The 17098-nt window shown below is 38.5% G+C and overlaps 1 protein-coding gene across 5 annotated transcripts in view; it reads left to right on the top strand.

Annotated features, from left to right (window-relative positions):
- The window catches only part of CP (ceruloplasmin), a 66334-nt gene that overhangs the window by 773 nt on the left and 48463 nt on the right, over positions 1–17098 (top strand). For 4 of the 5 annotated variants that reach the window (XM_055320943.1, XM_055320944.1, XM_055320946.1 and 1 more), the window contains 6 exons: positions 2078–2243; positions 10187–10434; positions 12386–12598; positions 13314–13487; positions 15310–15564; positions 16608–16779. In XM_055320943.1, the coding sequence (XP_055176918.1) occupies positions 2098–2243; positions 10187–10434; positions 12386–12598; positions 13314–13487; positions 15310–15564; positions 16608–16779 (1208 nt within the window). In that variant the 5' untranslated portion in view covers positions 2078–2097. Of the gene's footprint in view, positions 1–2016; positions 2244–10186; positions 10435–12385; positions 12599–13313; positions 13488–15309; positions 15565–16607; positions 16780–17098 lie in introns of those variants that run through there. The other variant, XM_055320945.1, reaches the window with a different exon arrangement.

Raw genomic sequence — 17098 nt, 5'->3', positions numbered from 1 at the left:
ACACATTTCTTGACCACAGGAGTTCTCAATTGCAACATTATTCAAAGTTCGCTTTTGAGTACCAACTCTGGAATCACTGTAAGGGGGTTTGCAGTAAATGACCCCATCAATGGCTGGTTGCTCATTAGCCCACAGCGGCCTCTTTTATTTAGACAGTCCTGAGGCTCAGAGCATTCCCCCTACTCCCAGCCATTCAGCAGCTCTCTGCCTTTTAGTAGGAAAGGTAACTGTCACAAAAGAGGACAGAAATATGGACTTCTTGACTCCTTCTGCATTGCAACATAAAATATTTACTCCCACTGGGCAGAGGTGTTACTATTTAACCATTTCATTTCACCACCAATATAAGGGATGCTATAGAAGACCTCAGTAACTACCTGTTAACGTTTTTTAATTTAATTTAATTTAGTGTGTGTGTGTGTGTGTGTGTGTGTGTGTGTGTGAGGTAGATGAGCTGAAAAAAGTGACGGGACTATTGCTGTGATCTGATCACTGTCCTCACATCCCTCGGGGCTGAGTTTGAGCATGGAGTAGACAATGAGAAAGACCGAAATGCCCAGCAAGTTGCTGGCCCATATGGTGGCTTTGTGCCATTCTTCCTTTGGGGGAACGAACTGCTAAAAGATGTCCCCTCTGAGTAGACCATTTGGAAATAGGAGCCCTTCTGAGGTTCCAGTATTGAAAGGGAACAGCATTTGCTGTAGGGGTAGATTTGGGGCAGTGGTCCTCTCAGTGGGCATGGGGGCACAATAGTTAAAGGTGGCTCTAGAAGGAGGTCTCAGGACATCCTGGGCAATGTGACTCAGCTTTCTGTATCAGGGCAGTTAGTTACCATTATTAGGACCTGGTGAGAGAAGCATCTCTACTATGTGCCTTAATATGATGGATCATTTCAATTACCACCTGGATATCAGTCTCCTGGGCCTGAGATTTTACAGGTGAGGAAACTGAGGCCAAGGTTAAGTATCTTGCCTGATGTGACATGGTGCCATGAGATTTTGATCCTCATCCCGCTATCTTCCCTGGCACTCATTATTGTCCCTCTCTGATTGGTTTTTCTCCATAGTACTTGCTGCTGATACTAGCTATTTCACTCTTCATTTGTACATTATCAACAAGTAGAAGGTAAGCTGATGAAGGTAGGGATTCAGGCACTTAGAACAGGGCCTGGCACACAGCAGGCTCTCTCTGTAATACTTCTTAAATTAACGAATTGTCCAAACATCAGGATCCTTTCTCCTATACCAATCTATTTCTATAAACTTTGGGCAAATAATAGTGCGTTGAAGGATTCTGGAGGCAAAGGTCATATTAACACAAAGTGTGCAGTGTTACAACCAGGATTTTCTGCTAATAAACTTCTGTTTACTCTGATAATAAACTACCATTTGCTAAGACCAACCTTTGCCTTTGAAAACTGATTTACTGATGTCTGATATCTTTAATGATAAAGCAGAATTAGCAACCCCTGTTATGCTCTGTTGGTTATTTGCATATAGCAAGGCAGAATAATCTGGTAAAATTTCTATGCAGGTGTGTTCAGAGCATACAAAATAGATAAATCCTTCAAAATAAGATTCTTGTTGTGGGGTACTTAAATTTGGCATGCTAAATACCATGTTTTGTATCATCAAGTTGTAACTAAGTATTGTTAGCCATTTCAAAAGTAAAGAGTGACCTGTTTTAAACCATTTTGCATAATTTCCTCCCAATTTATTAAAAGTTCACTGCGTGCAGGGCACTGTACTGTGGCTTATTGTTCAAAGAACAAAGGGAGCATTTAGAGATGATTTTTGCCCTCCTGGAATTTACACAATAAATGGAAGAAAGCAATGTTATGCACACTCTAGTGGCTCCAACAATAACTGTTGACTTTTTATTTGTAATCAGAGAAGCCTGGCAACAGAAAACTTTTCTTTCTGGGTTTACGAGAACTGAGCCTAAGTGGGAAACGTTATTTGCTTTGACGAAACCATTTACTTTTGTGCAACATTAAGTTGTGTCAATCAAGCAAATAAAGGAAGAAAGCCTTATTTATAAAATTGTCTGCTTCTGATTTCACTTTATTGCTTCTCAGGCTCCACCAGGAGAAAAATAATGAAGATTTTGCTGCTGGGAATTTTTCTGTTTTTATATAGTAACTCTGCCTGGGCAAAAGAGAAGCATTATTACATCGGAATTGTTGAAACAACTTGGGACTATGCCTCTGACAACAAGGAGAAGAAACTTATCTCAGTTGACACGTAAGTCACTATTTTTATTGTTTACAGACCGAATTTATAAGCTGTGAATTAAAAAATTGAAACAGTAAGATAAATTATTTTATTAATTTGTTGTCTACAGAAACTGCAAAATGTGGACTTGGAATCCAGGAAACTTTAATAAATCTCCTCTAAATTCCTGGGCATTTTTTGTCGAGGAGGAAGGCTTGTCCTACTTCTTTCCCTTTGGTCCTGGGGAGTCTGCAGGGGCTCCTTATTACCTCCTCTGGTTATTATTGCATCTTTCATCAGGGTTCAGTCTTCTTGTCTGTTTATGCAGAAGTTCTTTAAGCAATGGCTATGTAAAATGTTATATTTATTATACCGTTTATTGATTATTAGTACATAAGAATACAATGTTTTTTTTCATTCCTTTAAAAGGTCATTCATAGAAATAAAACACAATTTTAACAAATATAACTGTGCCCAATACCTGTTGGATGACTCTGGACAGTTAATTTAGTTTGTCTCTCTCAGACTCAGCTTGCTAACCCGTAAAATGGGGATAAAGAAGACCTCATAGGGTTCTTTGAAGAGTGTGTACATAAAGCTCTTAGTACAGTGCTTGGTACATCACACATGAAGAAAAACTGTGAGTTAATCTATTGCAATGGTCCCCCCCCAAAAGACTCTGTGTAACTTACATGTTTTCATGTTTTAGGTGAAAGGCCCCTTATTTTAAGCAATAGTCACCATATAGAGAAACAAGAGTATGATTCTCCTTGACATTTTTATAATGGAAATTTATACTGAGGTCATTACTTTTAATGCTAATTATTTTTCACCACACCCAATGCTCACTACTTTAAAAAATGTATTTTAATTGTGATAAAGCGCAAATAAGCCCAATGACCATCAGCTGGTAAAATTATATCTTTAAAAATAGCTAAGCAAGTATGCCAATTTTCTTAATTGTTGATTCTGTTGACGGGGTATATGCTGTTCTCATTCATTTTATGTGTGTTTGAAATTTTTCACAGTAAGAAATAAATGCATAGCTGACAATAACATCTAATTGTTAAATAATTAATTTCATAATATGCTGTAAGAAAAGTTTCTGGCCTAAAAATTACTGATTGTTAACAAAACTAATACCTCTTGCAATAATTTTTTCTTAAATCTGGTTTTGAGGTAGTATTCTCTTCTTAGGAAAATGACCTATTTTCATGATTTCACCAAATTATTTTGTATGAATGCAGTATTTTCCCTGATTAAATACAATATAAATTATATTTCTATAAGGAAACAAAACATAAAAAAAAAAAGCACTGCTATATTCCATGCCCCCATCCACCATTCTTCTGCTGTTATTCATGATCAAAAATCCAATCAGCTTTGCTGGGCATAAACTAAGTGCAAGACATTGCCCAAGCAACCTTTAATAAAGAAATCTGTAACTCCAAAGGTGAAAGAGGAGAGAGTTTATTAAGAATGGTGGGAAATGGGGTTGGGGGGCAGTGAATTCCTTCGGTTTTAAATATTCTTTTGTCTTGTCTGTGCTCAGGGAGGTTATGCAACATTGGTTTGGTAACCTGTGGCTTCAACAACAGCCTAGAGTCGTACGAATTCTAAATGGCACTGCTCATTCTGCCTGTGATCTTTTTAAAAAAAATATCTAAACTGTGACTATTTAACAGAGTTTTAGAAATTTCACCAATAGCATACTAAACTTTTTGTATAGACAAGTGTAGGTAGCAACTTGCTCTCCCTTCTTTGTCTCCAGTTACCAGCATGTCTTAGTTTGTTCAGGCTGCTATAGCAAAATATAACAGACTGGGTAGCTTATTAACAACAGAAATATATTTTTTAGTTCTAGAGGTCAAGAAGTCCAAAGCCAAGCTACCAGCATGGCCATGTTTTAGTAAGAGCTCTCTTTCTGGTTCATAGCCTTTTCACTGTGTCCTCACATGGTGGAAGAAGCTATGAATCTCTCTGGAGCCGTTTTCAGAAGGCACTAATACCATTTATGAGGGCTCCATTCTCATGACCTAGGCACATCCCAGAGGCCCCATCTCCTTATCCATCACATTAGAGGTGGCCTTAAACCTCCAGAACCTGTGCATATGATGAGTTATCACTCTCATGATCTATACTAATTCAATGGTGCAGTTGACTTTAAAATAGGATGATAACCGAGCAAAAACAAAACAGTTAACAAAATTAAAAGGCAATCTAAGGAGTGGGAGAAGATATTTGCAAATGTCTTATCAGATAAGTGGCTAGTATCCAAAATCTATACAGAACTTACCAAACTCAACACCCAAAAAACAAATAATCCAATCAGGAAATGAGCAGAAGACATAAATAGCTATTTCTCCAAAGAAGACAAACAAATAGCCAATAGACACATGAAAAAATGCTCAACATCACTCAGTATCAGGGCAATACAAATAAAAGCCACAATGAGATACCACCTCACACCAGTCAGAATGGCTGAAATTAACAACTCAGGAAACAACAGATGTTGGCAAGGATGCAGAGAAAGGGGAACCCTCTTGTTCCTGTTGGTGGTGCAACCACTCTGGAAAACAGTATGGAGGTTCCTCAAAAAGTTGAAAATAGAATTATCCTAAGACCCAGCAATTGCACTACTATGCATTTATCCAAAGGATACATAGTGATTTGAAGGGGCACATGCACCCCAATATTTATAGCAGCAATGTCCACAATAGTCAAAACATGACAAGAGCCTAGATGTCTATCGACAGATGAATGCATAAAGAAAAGTCTATACACAATGGACTACTACTCAACCATCAAAAAGAATGAAATCTTGCCAGTTGCAACCAGGTGGATGGAACTAGAGGGTATTATGCTAAGTGAAATAAGGCAGTCTAAGAAAAACAAATACCATATGATTTCACTTAGATGTAGAATTTAAGAAACAAAACAGATGAACATAGGGGAACGGAAGGAAAAATAACATAGGATGAAATCAGACAGGGAGGCAAACCATAAGAGATGCTGTACTCTAGAACTAAAGGGTTACTGAAGGTTGGGGGGGCACTGGGGTAACTGGGTGATGGGTATTAAGGAGGACTCATGATGTAATGAGCACTCGGTGTTGTATGCAATTGATGAATCACTAAATTCTATCCCCAAAGCTAATACAGTATATGCTAACTACATTGAATTTAAAAAAAAGAAAGAAAAAGAAAGAAGAAAGAAAGAAAGAAAGAAAGAAAGAAAGAAAGAAAGAAAGGATGTGCCTAATCTAAACCAGAGAATTCTTGAAGAAGAAGAAGAAGAAGAAGAAGAAGAAGAAGAAGAAGAAGAAAAGAGATTTGAGGTGATTCAACAAACTGCTGCTGACTTGCATATAGAAGAGGCTACTTGAGAAGGAAAATGGGGGGGCCATGAAGAGCTGGTTAAGGCAAGGTCCTCATCTTACCACCAGCCAGGAAATGGAGATTTCAATCCTACAACCACAGTGAACTGAATTCTACCAATAACCTGGATGAATTTAGAAGTGGATTTCTCCAGTGCCTCCACGATGAGCGCTCAGGCCAGCCAACACCTTGATGTCAGCCTTGTGATAACCTAAGCTGAGAAGCCAGTTATGCCGTGCCCGACTTCTGACCCACAGAGCAGTGAAATAATCCATGGGTGTTGTTTTATTTTTTTTATTTTTATTTTTTTTAAGATTGATTGATTGATTGATTGATGATGATAGAGAGAGAGAGGGAGAGACACAGGCAGAGGGAGAAGCAGGCTCCATGCAGGGAGCCTGACGTGGGACTCGATCCCGGGACTCCAGGATCGCGCCCTGGGTCAAAGGCATGTGCTAAACCGCTGAGCCACCCAGGGATCCCCAATGGGTGTTGTTTTAGGCTGCTATGTGATAATTTATTATTTGTCAATAGAAAACTAATGTTCTGTGTCTCAACTGATAAAGCCAAGAATCCAGAAACTTTTCCCATGTATTATCCACATTTTAGTAATCATGTTTAAACATAAACCAAGACAACCCAAGTGCATTCTGAATTTATGGAAGGATGTAGCATTATTACCATCTTAATAAGTCAGTATAATTTTTTTTTTAATTCCACTACCGTTAAAAACTCACTTCTGAGTCTGAATCTACCAACAATTATAAGAGTTGGCTATAGGATTCTAGAAGTTGGGGTGGGGGGATAAAAAAGAGGGATATGATTACTGAGAGGGAGACTATCTGTTGTAATGAGTAGAAAAGAGCATGTTACAATTGTCAACAGGAAGAACTGCAATTAATGTAAATTATCTGGTTCAAAGATCAACTGTAATGGATTCGTTTGACTGAATATCTGACTGTCAAACTTCCTGCAAGCTTCCAGTAACTGACCCTTGTCCCAAGCTGTGCTCTTGAAATTAAATAGACATCTTCCATCTTCTAATGATCCTTTGATGTTCCTTTGGAGACAGAACATAATCCAATAGACCTCCCCCAGAGTTATCACGTGATACAAAATATTTCCCCATTTGGTTAATTTTATTTAAAAAAAAAACAAGATGGGAAACATTTTGCATATTGCTATGAATATAAAAGGAGTTTCAAATGTTAACAACCCCGAATGTGTTGTAACTCCAGATCAATTATTTCAAAAACAGTTTTTGCCTCCCCCCAAATCTCTGTGTACAAAGAATGAATCCCGAAACTTTGGCAATGCTCCTCCTGTATGGAGAGGTGATTAGTACACGGGGGAACTTCTTGCAATGAAGGCATTCCAACAAAACCCACTACATTTTATTGAAATGGGATGTGACATATTCCCAGGTGTTTCAGAGTCACATTCAGAAAATAGAAACACCCAGTGTATTGGAGGGAAGCCTTAAGAATTTGAGGGCTAGGGATCCCTGGGTGGCGCAGTGGTTTAGCGCCTGCCTTTGGCCCAGGGCGCGATCCTGGAGACCCGGGATCGAATCCCACGTCGGGCTCCCGGTGCATGGAGCCTGCTTCTCCCTCTGCCTGTGTCTCTGCCTCTCTCTCTCTCTCTCACTGTGTGCCTATCATAAATAAATAAAAAAATAAAAATTTAAAAAAAAAAAAAAAAAAGAATTTGAGGGCTATTTTAAAACTTTGGCCTATGTAAAAGTGTATCAACAGGGCATTTCAGAGCATGGATTTGAATCTCTAAGTATCACCAGGATGAATCTCTACCAATAGGAGACACCGGAGAAAATTTACCCTCAGATTCAGATGGGCCTGTGTGAGACCACGTGGGCCCGGGCCTTCTGGTGTGATTGGGGAAGAACCTATCTCTGCCCTGGGAGCTGTGCTCCAGCTCTTGTGTGTCTCTCTCAAACTGTACTCGTGCACCTCCTCGCAGCAGGATGGGCTGGTTGAATCTGCTTTTAATCTCAGCGGCCTTCAGTGCCTCAGAATTTTGCTGCTGTTAAAACATCTGCTTATTAAGACTGCTCTCGTTCATACCAACGCTGCAGTGTGAGAGGAACAATTCACACCCCTGGCCTGCTGTTTTCCTGTGCATTTTGATGTCCCTGAAGTCCCTCTGAGCCTCCCTGAATTCGTTTTTCTATTTTGTTCTAACGAAATGGAAACTCCAACAATTAGAAAACGAAGACAAATTAGGAGAAACGAAGCAAAAGATGTCACTCCTTTGTTTTCTGACTTCTAGCTTGGCCCCCTTTCCGTTAAAAGGGTTCATTTCTCAGCCAACAATTTGAGAATCCTGGAGTTCACACAATCTGGAAAAAGTGGGGTCCTCGGTGTATGGTGACAATGATGAGATACTCATCAAAGTCCTCCGCTCAACTCAGGGCAGGGTGCTCTGCTATTTTCTTTAGGTTTTTTGTTTGTTTGTTTGTTTTTGTTTTTGTTTTGTGTTTTTTTTTAGATTTTATTAATTCATGAGAGACACAGAGAGAGAGGCAGAGACACAGGCAGAGGGAGAAGCAGGCTCCACGTAGGGAGCCCGATGCGGAACTCGATCCCGGAACCCAGGATCATGCCCTGAGCCAAAGGCAGGTGCTCAACCGCTGAGCCACCCAGACATCCTGTGCTCTGCTGTTTTCAACACCTGCTGCTGCCCAAATTCAGCCACCAGAACCACTGTGGGGCAGCTGTGCTCCCTGGCTCCAGGACTCAGCTTTAATCTGATGTCCTCATGCAACTATACCAACAGGGGTCTGGCCATTGCCAGCGTATGTTCTGGAAACAGAGCCTGCCACCTTCCTATCTCACAATCCTGAGAAATCCCACTGCCTCTGGGATTAGGCTGCTCTCTTCCCCTTCATTTTGGAGCCTCATGTTACCCAGGGCCCAGAGCTTCCTGCCCACAACAGAACACACTGGGGTGTCAGTCGGTCACTACGAGTGCCTGAGCCCCAGGCCCATCGATTCTGATGGTGCGCATCTGGGCTGGGCTCAGGAGCTTGCATTTCACCAACGTCTTCAGTAGATTCCCATGCACATTAAAACTTAAGAAATATTAGGCTGTAACCCTAGATTTTTTAAAAACTAGCCATTTAAGTTCTGCAGCAACAGAAGTCCAGAGCTCCCAGGCAAGCGCTCCTCTTGTCTTGAAGAAAAGAAGCAAAAGTATCTTTCACTCTTTCCAATGAATTTAAGCTGAGAAAAGAAGATGAAGTTTATTTCTCAGTCAGATCATCCGGCTCCACAGGGATTAAGTAGAAACCGTAAGGCATCAAAGGTCACTGAGGTGAAAGTTAGCAAAATACACACATACACACACACACAAATACACTCACACAAAGAAACACAAACTCCAGATCATCAGCCTGAGTGTTAGCATTTTTATTCCACTGAGGGAGATCTCATTTGTGGTGGGAGCTTGCCAAAATCCGGGTTTAAGTGGGTCCTCCTAAATGGGTAGATGGTGTTACAAACATCTCACTGAGCTATCCAGAGCCTTCTGTTAAGGACAACATAAGAATCACTTTAAATGTTTGAATACCACTACCTGAATTTAAATTTTTAAAGAAGTCTGAATACCAAATTCTCCTTCTTTTCCTTTCTTGTCCTTCTCGTCCTCTCCCCTCTGCTCCTCCAACCTGGCTACCATTTACTTTGCGAATATTTTCAGAAAAGTTTTGAGTGACTATTAATCAGCCGTGAAGCAGAATATAAACATTCAGTGTTCAAGTATTTTCAGTAGCAAGGGATTAAAAGAACATAAGGGCAAGATAATTTTAAAACCCATACATATTGCACGCATCAATTCCAATCTTTTTTTTTAAAAGGTTTTATTTATTTATTCATCAGAGACACACACACACAGAGAGAGAGAGAGAGAGAGAGAGAGAGAGAGAGAGGCATAGACACGGGCAGAGGGAGAAGCAGGCTCCATGCAGGGAGCCGGATGCAGGTCTCGATCCCAGGACTCCAGGATCATACTGTAAGGGCTGAAGGCTGGTGCCAAACCACTGAGCCACCCAGGGATCCCCAATTCCAATCTTGGTTTAGTACTTTTCTTTAGAAAGAAAAATGGTAGAATTAATTTAGCATCATTAATTTTATTTAGGAAAACAAATATATACACGTGTTGAAGTCTCAAATATCCAGATTAACTGCTTATAAACTTTTCTTTTCTAGCAGCTGAAAGAGGTATACCCTAAGTGAGTAATGTCTTACCTGCTTTATCTTAATATTTCACTTTAATTTCGTCTTCTATTTCATAATGCCTCTGTGTTTTAACATAAAAAACCTGTAAAAAGGTGTATCTTACCAGAGTAAGATACCACATGATTCTCTGCTACACACCTGACGTGGGAGGCCTCACATAATTAAAACAGCACGGTAAGTGCCTGTTCACCTCTTCATCTTTTGGAAGCATCCCTACAAATGATAGGCAAACATTTAATGTGATATAGTTATTAATTTCTCTTTAATTACATGAGGTGTTATAATTACAATGTATCTCCAGAAGTGATGGCTCCTGATAGAGTTGTCTTCTTTTCCTTTTCAGGGAACATTCCAATATCTACCTTCAAAATGGCCCAAATAGAATTGGAAGGTTATATAAGAAGGCCCTTTATCTTCAATACACGAACGAAACCTTTAAGACAGTTATAGAAAAACCTGTCTGGCTGGGGTTTTTAGGCCCTATTATCAAAGCTGAAATTGGAGATAAGGTTTATGTACACTTAAAAAACTTCGCCTCTAGGCCCTACACTTTTCATCCACATGGAATAACTTACCGTAAGGAATATGAGGGTAAGTTCAGCTCATATTCTAGCTGGAATTTCTTCTTAATTTTCAGGAGGAGCATTTTTTTTTTTAACTCCTAAGATTATGTCCTCCCCTCCTGGATAAGACCTGTAACTATGTCGTTTAGCTCGAAACTATTTCATTAATAAGTATTTTGGTTCATCATAATAATGCCATGTTTCCCTTGGTGGTGCTTGCTTGTGTGCAGTGTGAACGTGGTAAGGTAGTCAGTGAGAACTGGGACTTCCCTCCCAGTGGCCCACAACTCGCCAGCTAAAGAGAATGAGAGAGCCGGGCACTGTGCATTAAGGCCTAGAAAAGGCAAAGATTCAAAGGGAGGAAACAGGTCTCGAGATCAGGATCGTCTCACCTCTGAAATTCCTGTGTGAGAACACGATGTGGCCATTGTCACGTCCCAGGCTAACTGGGGATAAACTCTATCTCTGCTAAGGCGGTCTGGGTAGTCTCCCACGTCAGCCAAATGGTCCATGTGTCTGCATGACCCCAGAGTCACAGCTGAGATACAGGTAACCAGAAGGCCATTGGAATGTAGGACTTAGAAACGTTAATGATGGTATAGGAAGACACAGATTAGATTTGACATCTCTGATCTCATTTTTAGTACTTGATGATGGTAACAATGATGAAAAGAAGTGGTGTTTTGTTGTGGATAAGAGCAAAGGCTTTGAGAGCAATAGACCAAACTTGGAAGACAGCCTTGCTTTTACCAGCTGAATGATCATAGACAAGTTTCTTAAAATCTTTGTGCTTCAGTTTCCTCACCCATAAAACAAGGACAATAATAGTACATAGTAATAGCTCAATCGACGTCAGGTATTATCATAGCGAAAATGCGGAGGCTATGCTAATTGAAATTATAAAGATTAAATCTGGAAATGAAAATAAAATTAGATTTTTAAAATCAATTATTAACTTTTTTAAAGAGGTATTGCTTTAGAAAGTGGTTGTTTTGACCATATATTTCTGTTTGTTCCTCTGACACAAACACATTCATAGCATAGAGGCTGACTGCTATCTTATTTCTTTTTTTTACAATTTCATGGTATATTAGGGCATTACTCATTTTTCAGATATGGTAGTTACATTGTGTTTCTGTTAAAAGAAAAAAAAAGAGTTCTTATCCTTTAGAGGTACATATTCAAGTATTTATGAATGAAATTATATGATTCCTGGGATTTGCTTTAGAATAATTTGATGGTGGGATGCCTGGGTGGCTCAGTGGTTTAGCATCTGCCTTTGGTCCAGGGCGTGATCCTAGAGTCCCAGATGGAGTCCCATGTCGGGATCCCTGCAGAGAGCCTGCTTCTCCCTCTGCTTGTGTGTCTGCCTTTCTCTCTGTGTCTCTCATGAATAGGTAAATTTTAAAAAAAAAAAAAATTTTAAAGAATAATTCGATGGTGATGGAAATAAGAGTGGGGGTATAGATGAAACAGGATTGCCCTTGAGTTGATCATTGTTGAAGCTTGGTTGATGGGTACATGAAAGTTCATCGTATTATTTTCTTAACTTTTACATATTTTTGGAAATTTCCAAAATTAAAAGTACAAAATTTTTAAAGATCCATAGTTGCTTCATGGGCAAAAATTTGATATCACATAAGATGTTTCAAGTTATGAGAGTGTAGCCATTTTGCTCATACTTCCATACCATGACCCCAGAGCAAAAGTGGTTCTTTAAATTGTAAACCAAAAGTCACTATTCTCTATTACTCCTCCCCTAAGATTCAGTATGTATAAAAAATAATAACCAAACTGTAAAACTTCCAAACCCCCTAGTCATTAGCCTCTTACTCTTCTCTGTTCAAATAGGACATCACTACACCCCCAAGAGGGCACATACTAGAAATTGAATAAATGTTTGCTGAGTAAATTAATGGACCATCTATTCTCTCATTTAAGTTCAAATACATTCACTTTATAAATTTTTCCCATCCTAGGGGCCATCTATCCTGATAACACCATAGGTTCTCACAAAGCAGATGATAAAGTGCTTCCAGGTCAGCAGTACACATACATATTGGATGCCAGCCAAGATCACAGTCCTGGTGAGGAAGATAGCAATTGTGTGACCAGGATTTACCATTCTCACATTGATGCGCCAAAAGATATTGCCTCAGGACTCATCGGACCTTTAATAGTCTGTAGAAAAGGTACATTTTTTTCCTTGTTCATTCTCATGTATGACCAAAAGACAAGTGCCAGGGCAGTTTGTTTTTAAAACATAAGCCAGGTAAGTTGGAAAGGGAGTGAATCCAGAAAAGGAAGAAAGAGCAGGGCAGGAAAAGAAGGGATAAGTGGAATAAGCATTCACTACATTGCGAAGCAGCAAGAAACATGCTTTCCTGGAAGAGAGGTTTGCTGTGTCCAATTTCCAACAGTGGTGTCGAAAAGACGTGTGACTTTACTGAATGTGACCCCCTTAGCAGCACTCCATGGTGATAGGTCTGTAGTTATCCATATTGTGTTGGTAAATATAAGATCACAGTCTCTATTTCTAAATAAAAAAGACAACATAGCTCAAGAGTTTAAAATATAAATCTTTCTTGAACAATAATGAGTTATCTGCAAAGACTTATTGTCTCAGCTTATGGCTATATGCACCAGAAGAAATACACATGACTTTGAATTCCAACCTTTTCATTTGCCAAAAAGTGTTAAATAGCTATGTGGTCAGTGGACATCCAGGTATATAAGTATCTCCAATTCCAGGATACTTAACGTAAAATTTCCAATTTCCACATCTGTAAAATGGAAGTGACTAATCCAGATTTGACTATAAGAAAAAAATCTTTAAAGCTGTAAATCATCTACTAAAAAATACATGCTAAGGATTAACTTCTACTAAAATAGCAATTTTCACTTCAGATACCCTGGATAATGAAAAAGAAAAAAATATTGACCAAGAGTTTGTGGTGATGTTTTCTGTGGTGGATGAAAATCTCAGCTGGTACCTAGATGACAACATTAAGACCTATTGCTCTGAACCAGAGAAAGTTGACAAAGATGATGAAGACTTCCAGGAGAGTAACAGAATGTATTGTAAGATCATAGAAAATGTGTTAACTTTATCTTATTTTTCTTGATCCATTAAGTCTTCTAGGTTTATTCCTTCACATGAATAAGTAGTGTGTTTCTAATCTCTGGCCCTGAGAAGGAGGCATATTAAACATACAACTTCATATCAGCTAAACAGATCAAATCAAAACTCTGTGTCAGGTAAAACTAGGAATCCCAAACTGGGGCAGCCCTGGTGGCTCAGCGGTTTAGCGCCGCTTACAGCCTGGGCATGATCCTGGAGACCCAGAATCAAGTCCCACGTCAGGCTTCCTGCATGGAGCCTGCTCCTCCCTCAGCCTGTGTCTCTGCCTCTCTCTGTGTGTGTGTGTCTCTCATGAATAAATAAATAAAATCTTTAAAAAAAAAAAAGGAATCCCAAACTGTTCCCAAACTAATAAAGATAAAACATCAATTATGGTTTAATGCATATGCATGTCATATTTATTTATAAATATTTGTTTATCCTCTAATCTCATTCCAAAAATTATTTGAGGCAGCCTAAAATTATTAAACTAAATGTTTAAAATTATACTTATATCATAAAGCATCGAACTGCATTTAGGAACATAGTTCTAAAAGGTATTTCTTTTACATATACACTGTCCCTCTGCATCATTTTTTTCTATCTTTTAATTCACTTTATTTCTTTTAGAAATGCTTTCTTTACCTCCTAGGCTTCTCTTTAATTCTTAAATCTTAAGTGTCCCCAGACACAAAATGATGAGCTTAGTAAGATTGTCTATCCCTAAGAATTTGCCTAAGAAATCACATCTGTTAACATCAACTAGACCAATAAGTATAGATTTTTATTTGTGTTTAGCTTCTTCAAAAACAATCTTTACTCAGAAATCAGGAATATAAAAACAATGACCAAAGCAGAAAAATAAACTAATTAACGAAGCATACAGATTTTTTTTCCCCCAGCTTTTGTTATTTCTGGCTAGAAGGCCCTCTTTCTATACTTCAATCCTGCCTCTGTTATGCACTAATCATAAATAGATGTTAGAAAAAGATACTCAAATGTCTAGTCTGGGGAGGTCTGATTATACTTCTATTGTATCAGATACATTCACGGTGCTTTCCAGAACTAATTTCCACCTTACTTCTAGACCACCAGGTTTAAATAGTGATACTGTTCCTTCAAAGGGTCTTGCTTGGGTCATCCTGCCTTTGAACTTTTAGAGCTTTGTGGCTCTGGTACTGGTCCTTGGGATCCTTTTCCTGAATTCCTTTTTTCCTCCTTCATATCTCTTCCACTTTTGTCTTCCAATATTTAAAAAAAAAAAAGTTTTCCTCATGTTCTCATTACAAAAGTAATTCATATTCACTGTAGAAAATCGGCAACGTTCTAATAAGCAAAAAGAAAACATTGAAATCATTTGTATTACAACTATCAACATGATACATGACTGATTCCTAAACAACCTTCAGTCTTTTTACAGTTTATGTGTGTACATTTTGTATATATGTATGCATAAATGCACATATTTGTATTTTCAAATACACATACACATGTGAACAAACTAATATGTATAGCTTATAACAGAGAGAGAAAATAGGTTTCATCTTCAGTATTGTGTTCATTTGCTAATGTTGTGTTGAAAAAATTCCTGAGGCTGAATTCAGGTCCAAAATAAGGGTGCTACAATTGATTAGCAATGTCTGATGTGGGTATAGGAGGGAGGAATAGCAGCAGGATGTGTGCCCGGTGTTTTCCACCCCAATTTCATTCTGTTTCTATAGGGGTGACTATTATCCCAGGTATTCGTGTCTGTTAGTCACAATCTCTGCTCTTGATTCACAGCTGTGAATGGATACACTTTTGGAAGTCTCCCGGGACTCTCTATGTGTGCAGAGGATAGAGTAAAATGGTATCTTTTTGGCATGGGTAATGAAGTGGACGTGCATGCAGCTTTCTTCCATGGTCAAGTGTTGACTAATAAGAACTACCGGGTTGATACAGTCAATCTCTTTCCTGCTACCCTCTTTGAAGCTTTTATGGTGGCCCAGAATCCTGGAGAATGGATGCTTAGCTGTCAGAATCTAAACCACCTGAAAGGTAAGGCATCTTTACCTACAATGAACTGTCAGCTGAAAAAAGAGTCATGTCTCAGTTACACTACCAATGGGGGTGACTATTGGGGATCAGAATGTAAAAGTTCAGTGTCTTTGGAATAATCTGAACTTTGAACGGATAATTTTATTCCTATGATGATATGCCTCATAATGCAATAAAACAAAAGACTGAAAGACTGGAATTTTATAAAGTAATGAAATCTGAAAACATACTAATTTTGGGAAAAGTACAACTGGTCCTGAATGTGGAGTCCTGTCCTAAAGTATAGTGCTGTATAGAACTTCTCGGCTTTGTAAAATACACAATATTGTAAACACCAGAAGATCTGCATGTTGTGAAAAAAAGTAGCTTTTCTTTTTTACTTGGTTCTGTCAAATATTACCAACTTTGTTCTTTGAATCCAGCTACTCTTTAACTTGCTAAATCCCTCCTCCATCCTTCAACATGAGAACATTCCTAGCTCTTAAAAAATATTAGTTTGAAATAATGATCTCCTGAAGAAATTAACTCTAACCTGGGTCTTTTAATATGTTAACTCTGACCTCCAAACATAACCTCGCCCATTAAATATGACTTTGGCCTCAGAAGACCCAGGGCAATGGGTGCGTAACCATTTTTATTTTGTCTGAGAACAATAATCATATATGCTCATTCAATTCCTCCTACCCCACTCTACCCTGCCCCTTTAAATATGGCCAAATCTCTCTTCATTAACTTATCTATCAATGTGTCTTTTTTTTCTCATCAAAAGACCTCCCAAGTGAAACTCTACAGAGATTGGTTCCTTATTTTTAAAAATACTAGTATTTTTTTTTTAAACTAGTGTTTAAAATCTCTTCTCTGAGCCATATAGAGAAGTTTTACTGCTTGAATTTTCCATCTACAACTGTTTAATTTTTAATGTTGTTTCTAGCTGTATATTTCTTCAATTTCCATCTGTGATTTCACCAGCAGTGTTTACAAGGCAGTAGGAGGGGAAAACATTGGCTCCATTAACCAATGTCTCCTTCCATGTGGATTTTCAGCTGGTCTCCAGGCCTTTTTCCAGGTGCAAGACTGTAAGAAGCCTTCATCAGAGAAAAAAATCCGCTGGAAATATGTTAAACATTACTACATTGCTGCTGAGGAAATCATCTGGGACTATGCACCCTCTGGACTAAACAACTTCACCAAAGAAAACTTAACAGCACCTGGAAGGTAGTTCAGAAAAAGAACATTTATTTTAAAAAATGCCTCCCTAAAAAAAAGAAGGAAGGAAGGAAGGAAGGAAGGAAGGAAGGAAGGAAGGAAGGAAGGAAGGATAAAAGATGGATTCAGCAATTAGCATTTTAATTGGTACCTGCAACTGAGTAACTAGACCGCTAAATATTTATTAAGGTGTTTGCTATGACTCTCAGTTTGAGAAATATGACTTTTGAGTTCATGAAAGAAAATGGGTTTAAAAATTATTAGATCATCAACAAATTCCTCAGAAAATACTGAATATAAGTAGACTGGTTGATGCATTTGCTTTCCT

This window comes from Nyctereutes procyonoides, unplaced genomic scaffold (genome assembly GCF_905146905.1).
Source record: "Nyctereutes procyonoides isolate TBG_1078 unplaced genomic scaffold, NYPRO_anot_genome, whole genome shotgun sequence".
Taxonomy (NCBI): domain Eukaryota; kingdom Metazoa; phylum Chordata; class Mammalia; order Carnivora; family Canidae; genus Nyctereutes; species Nyctereutes procyonoides.
The sequence above is the reverse complement of the archived record's forward strand: the minus strand, read 5'-3'. Positions and strand labels throughout refer to the sequence as shown.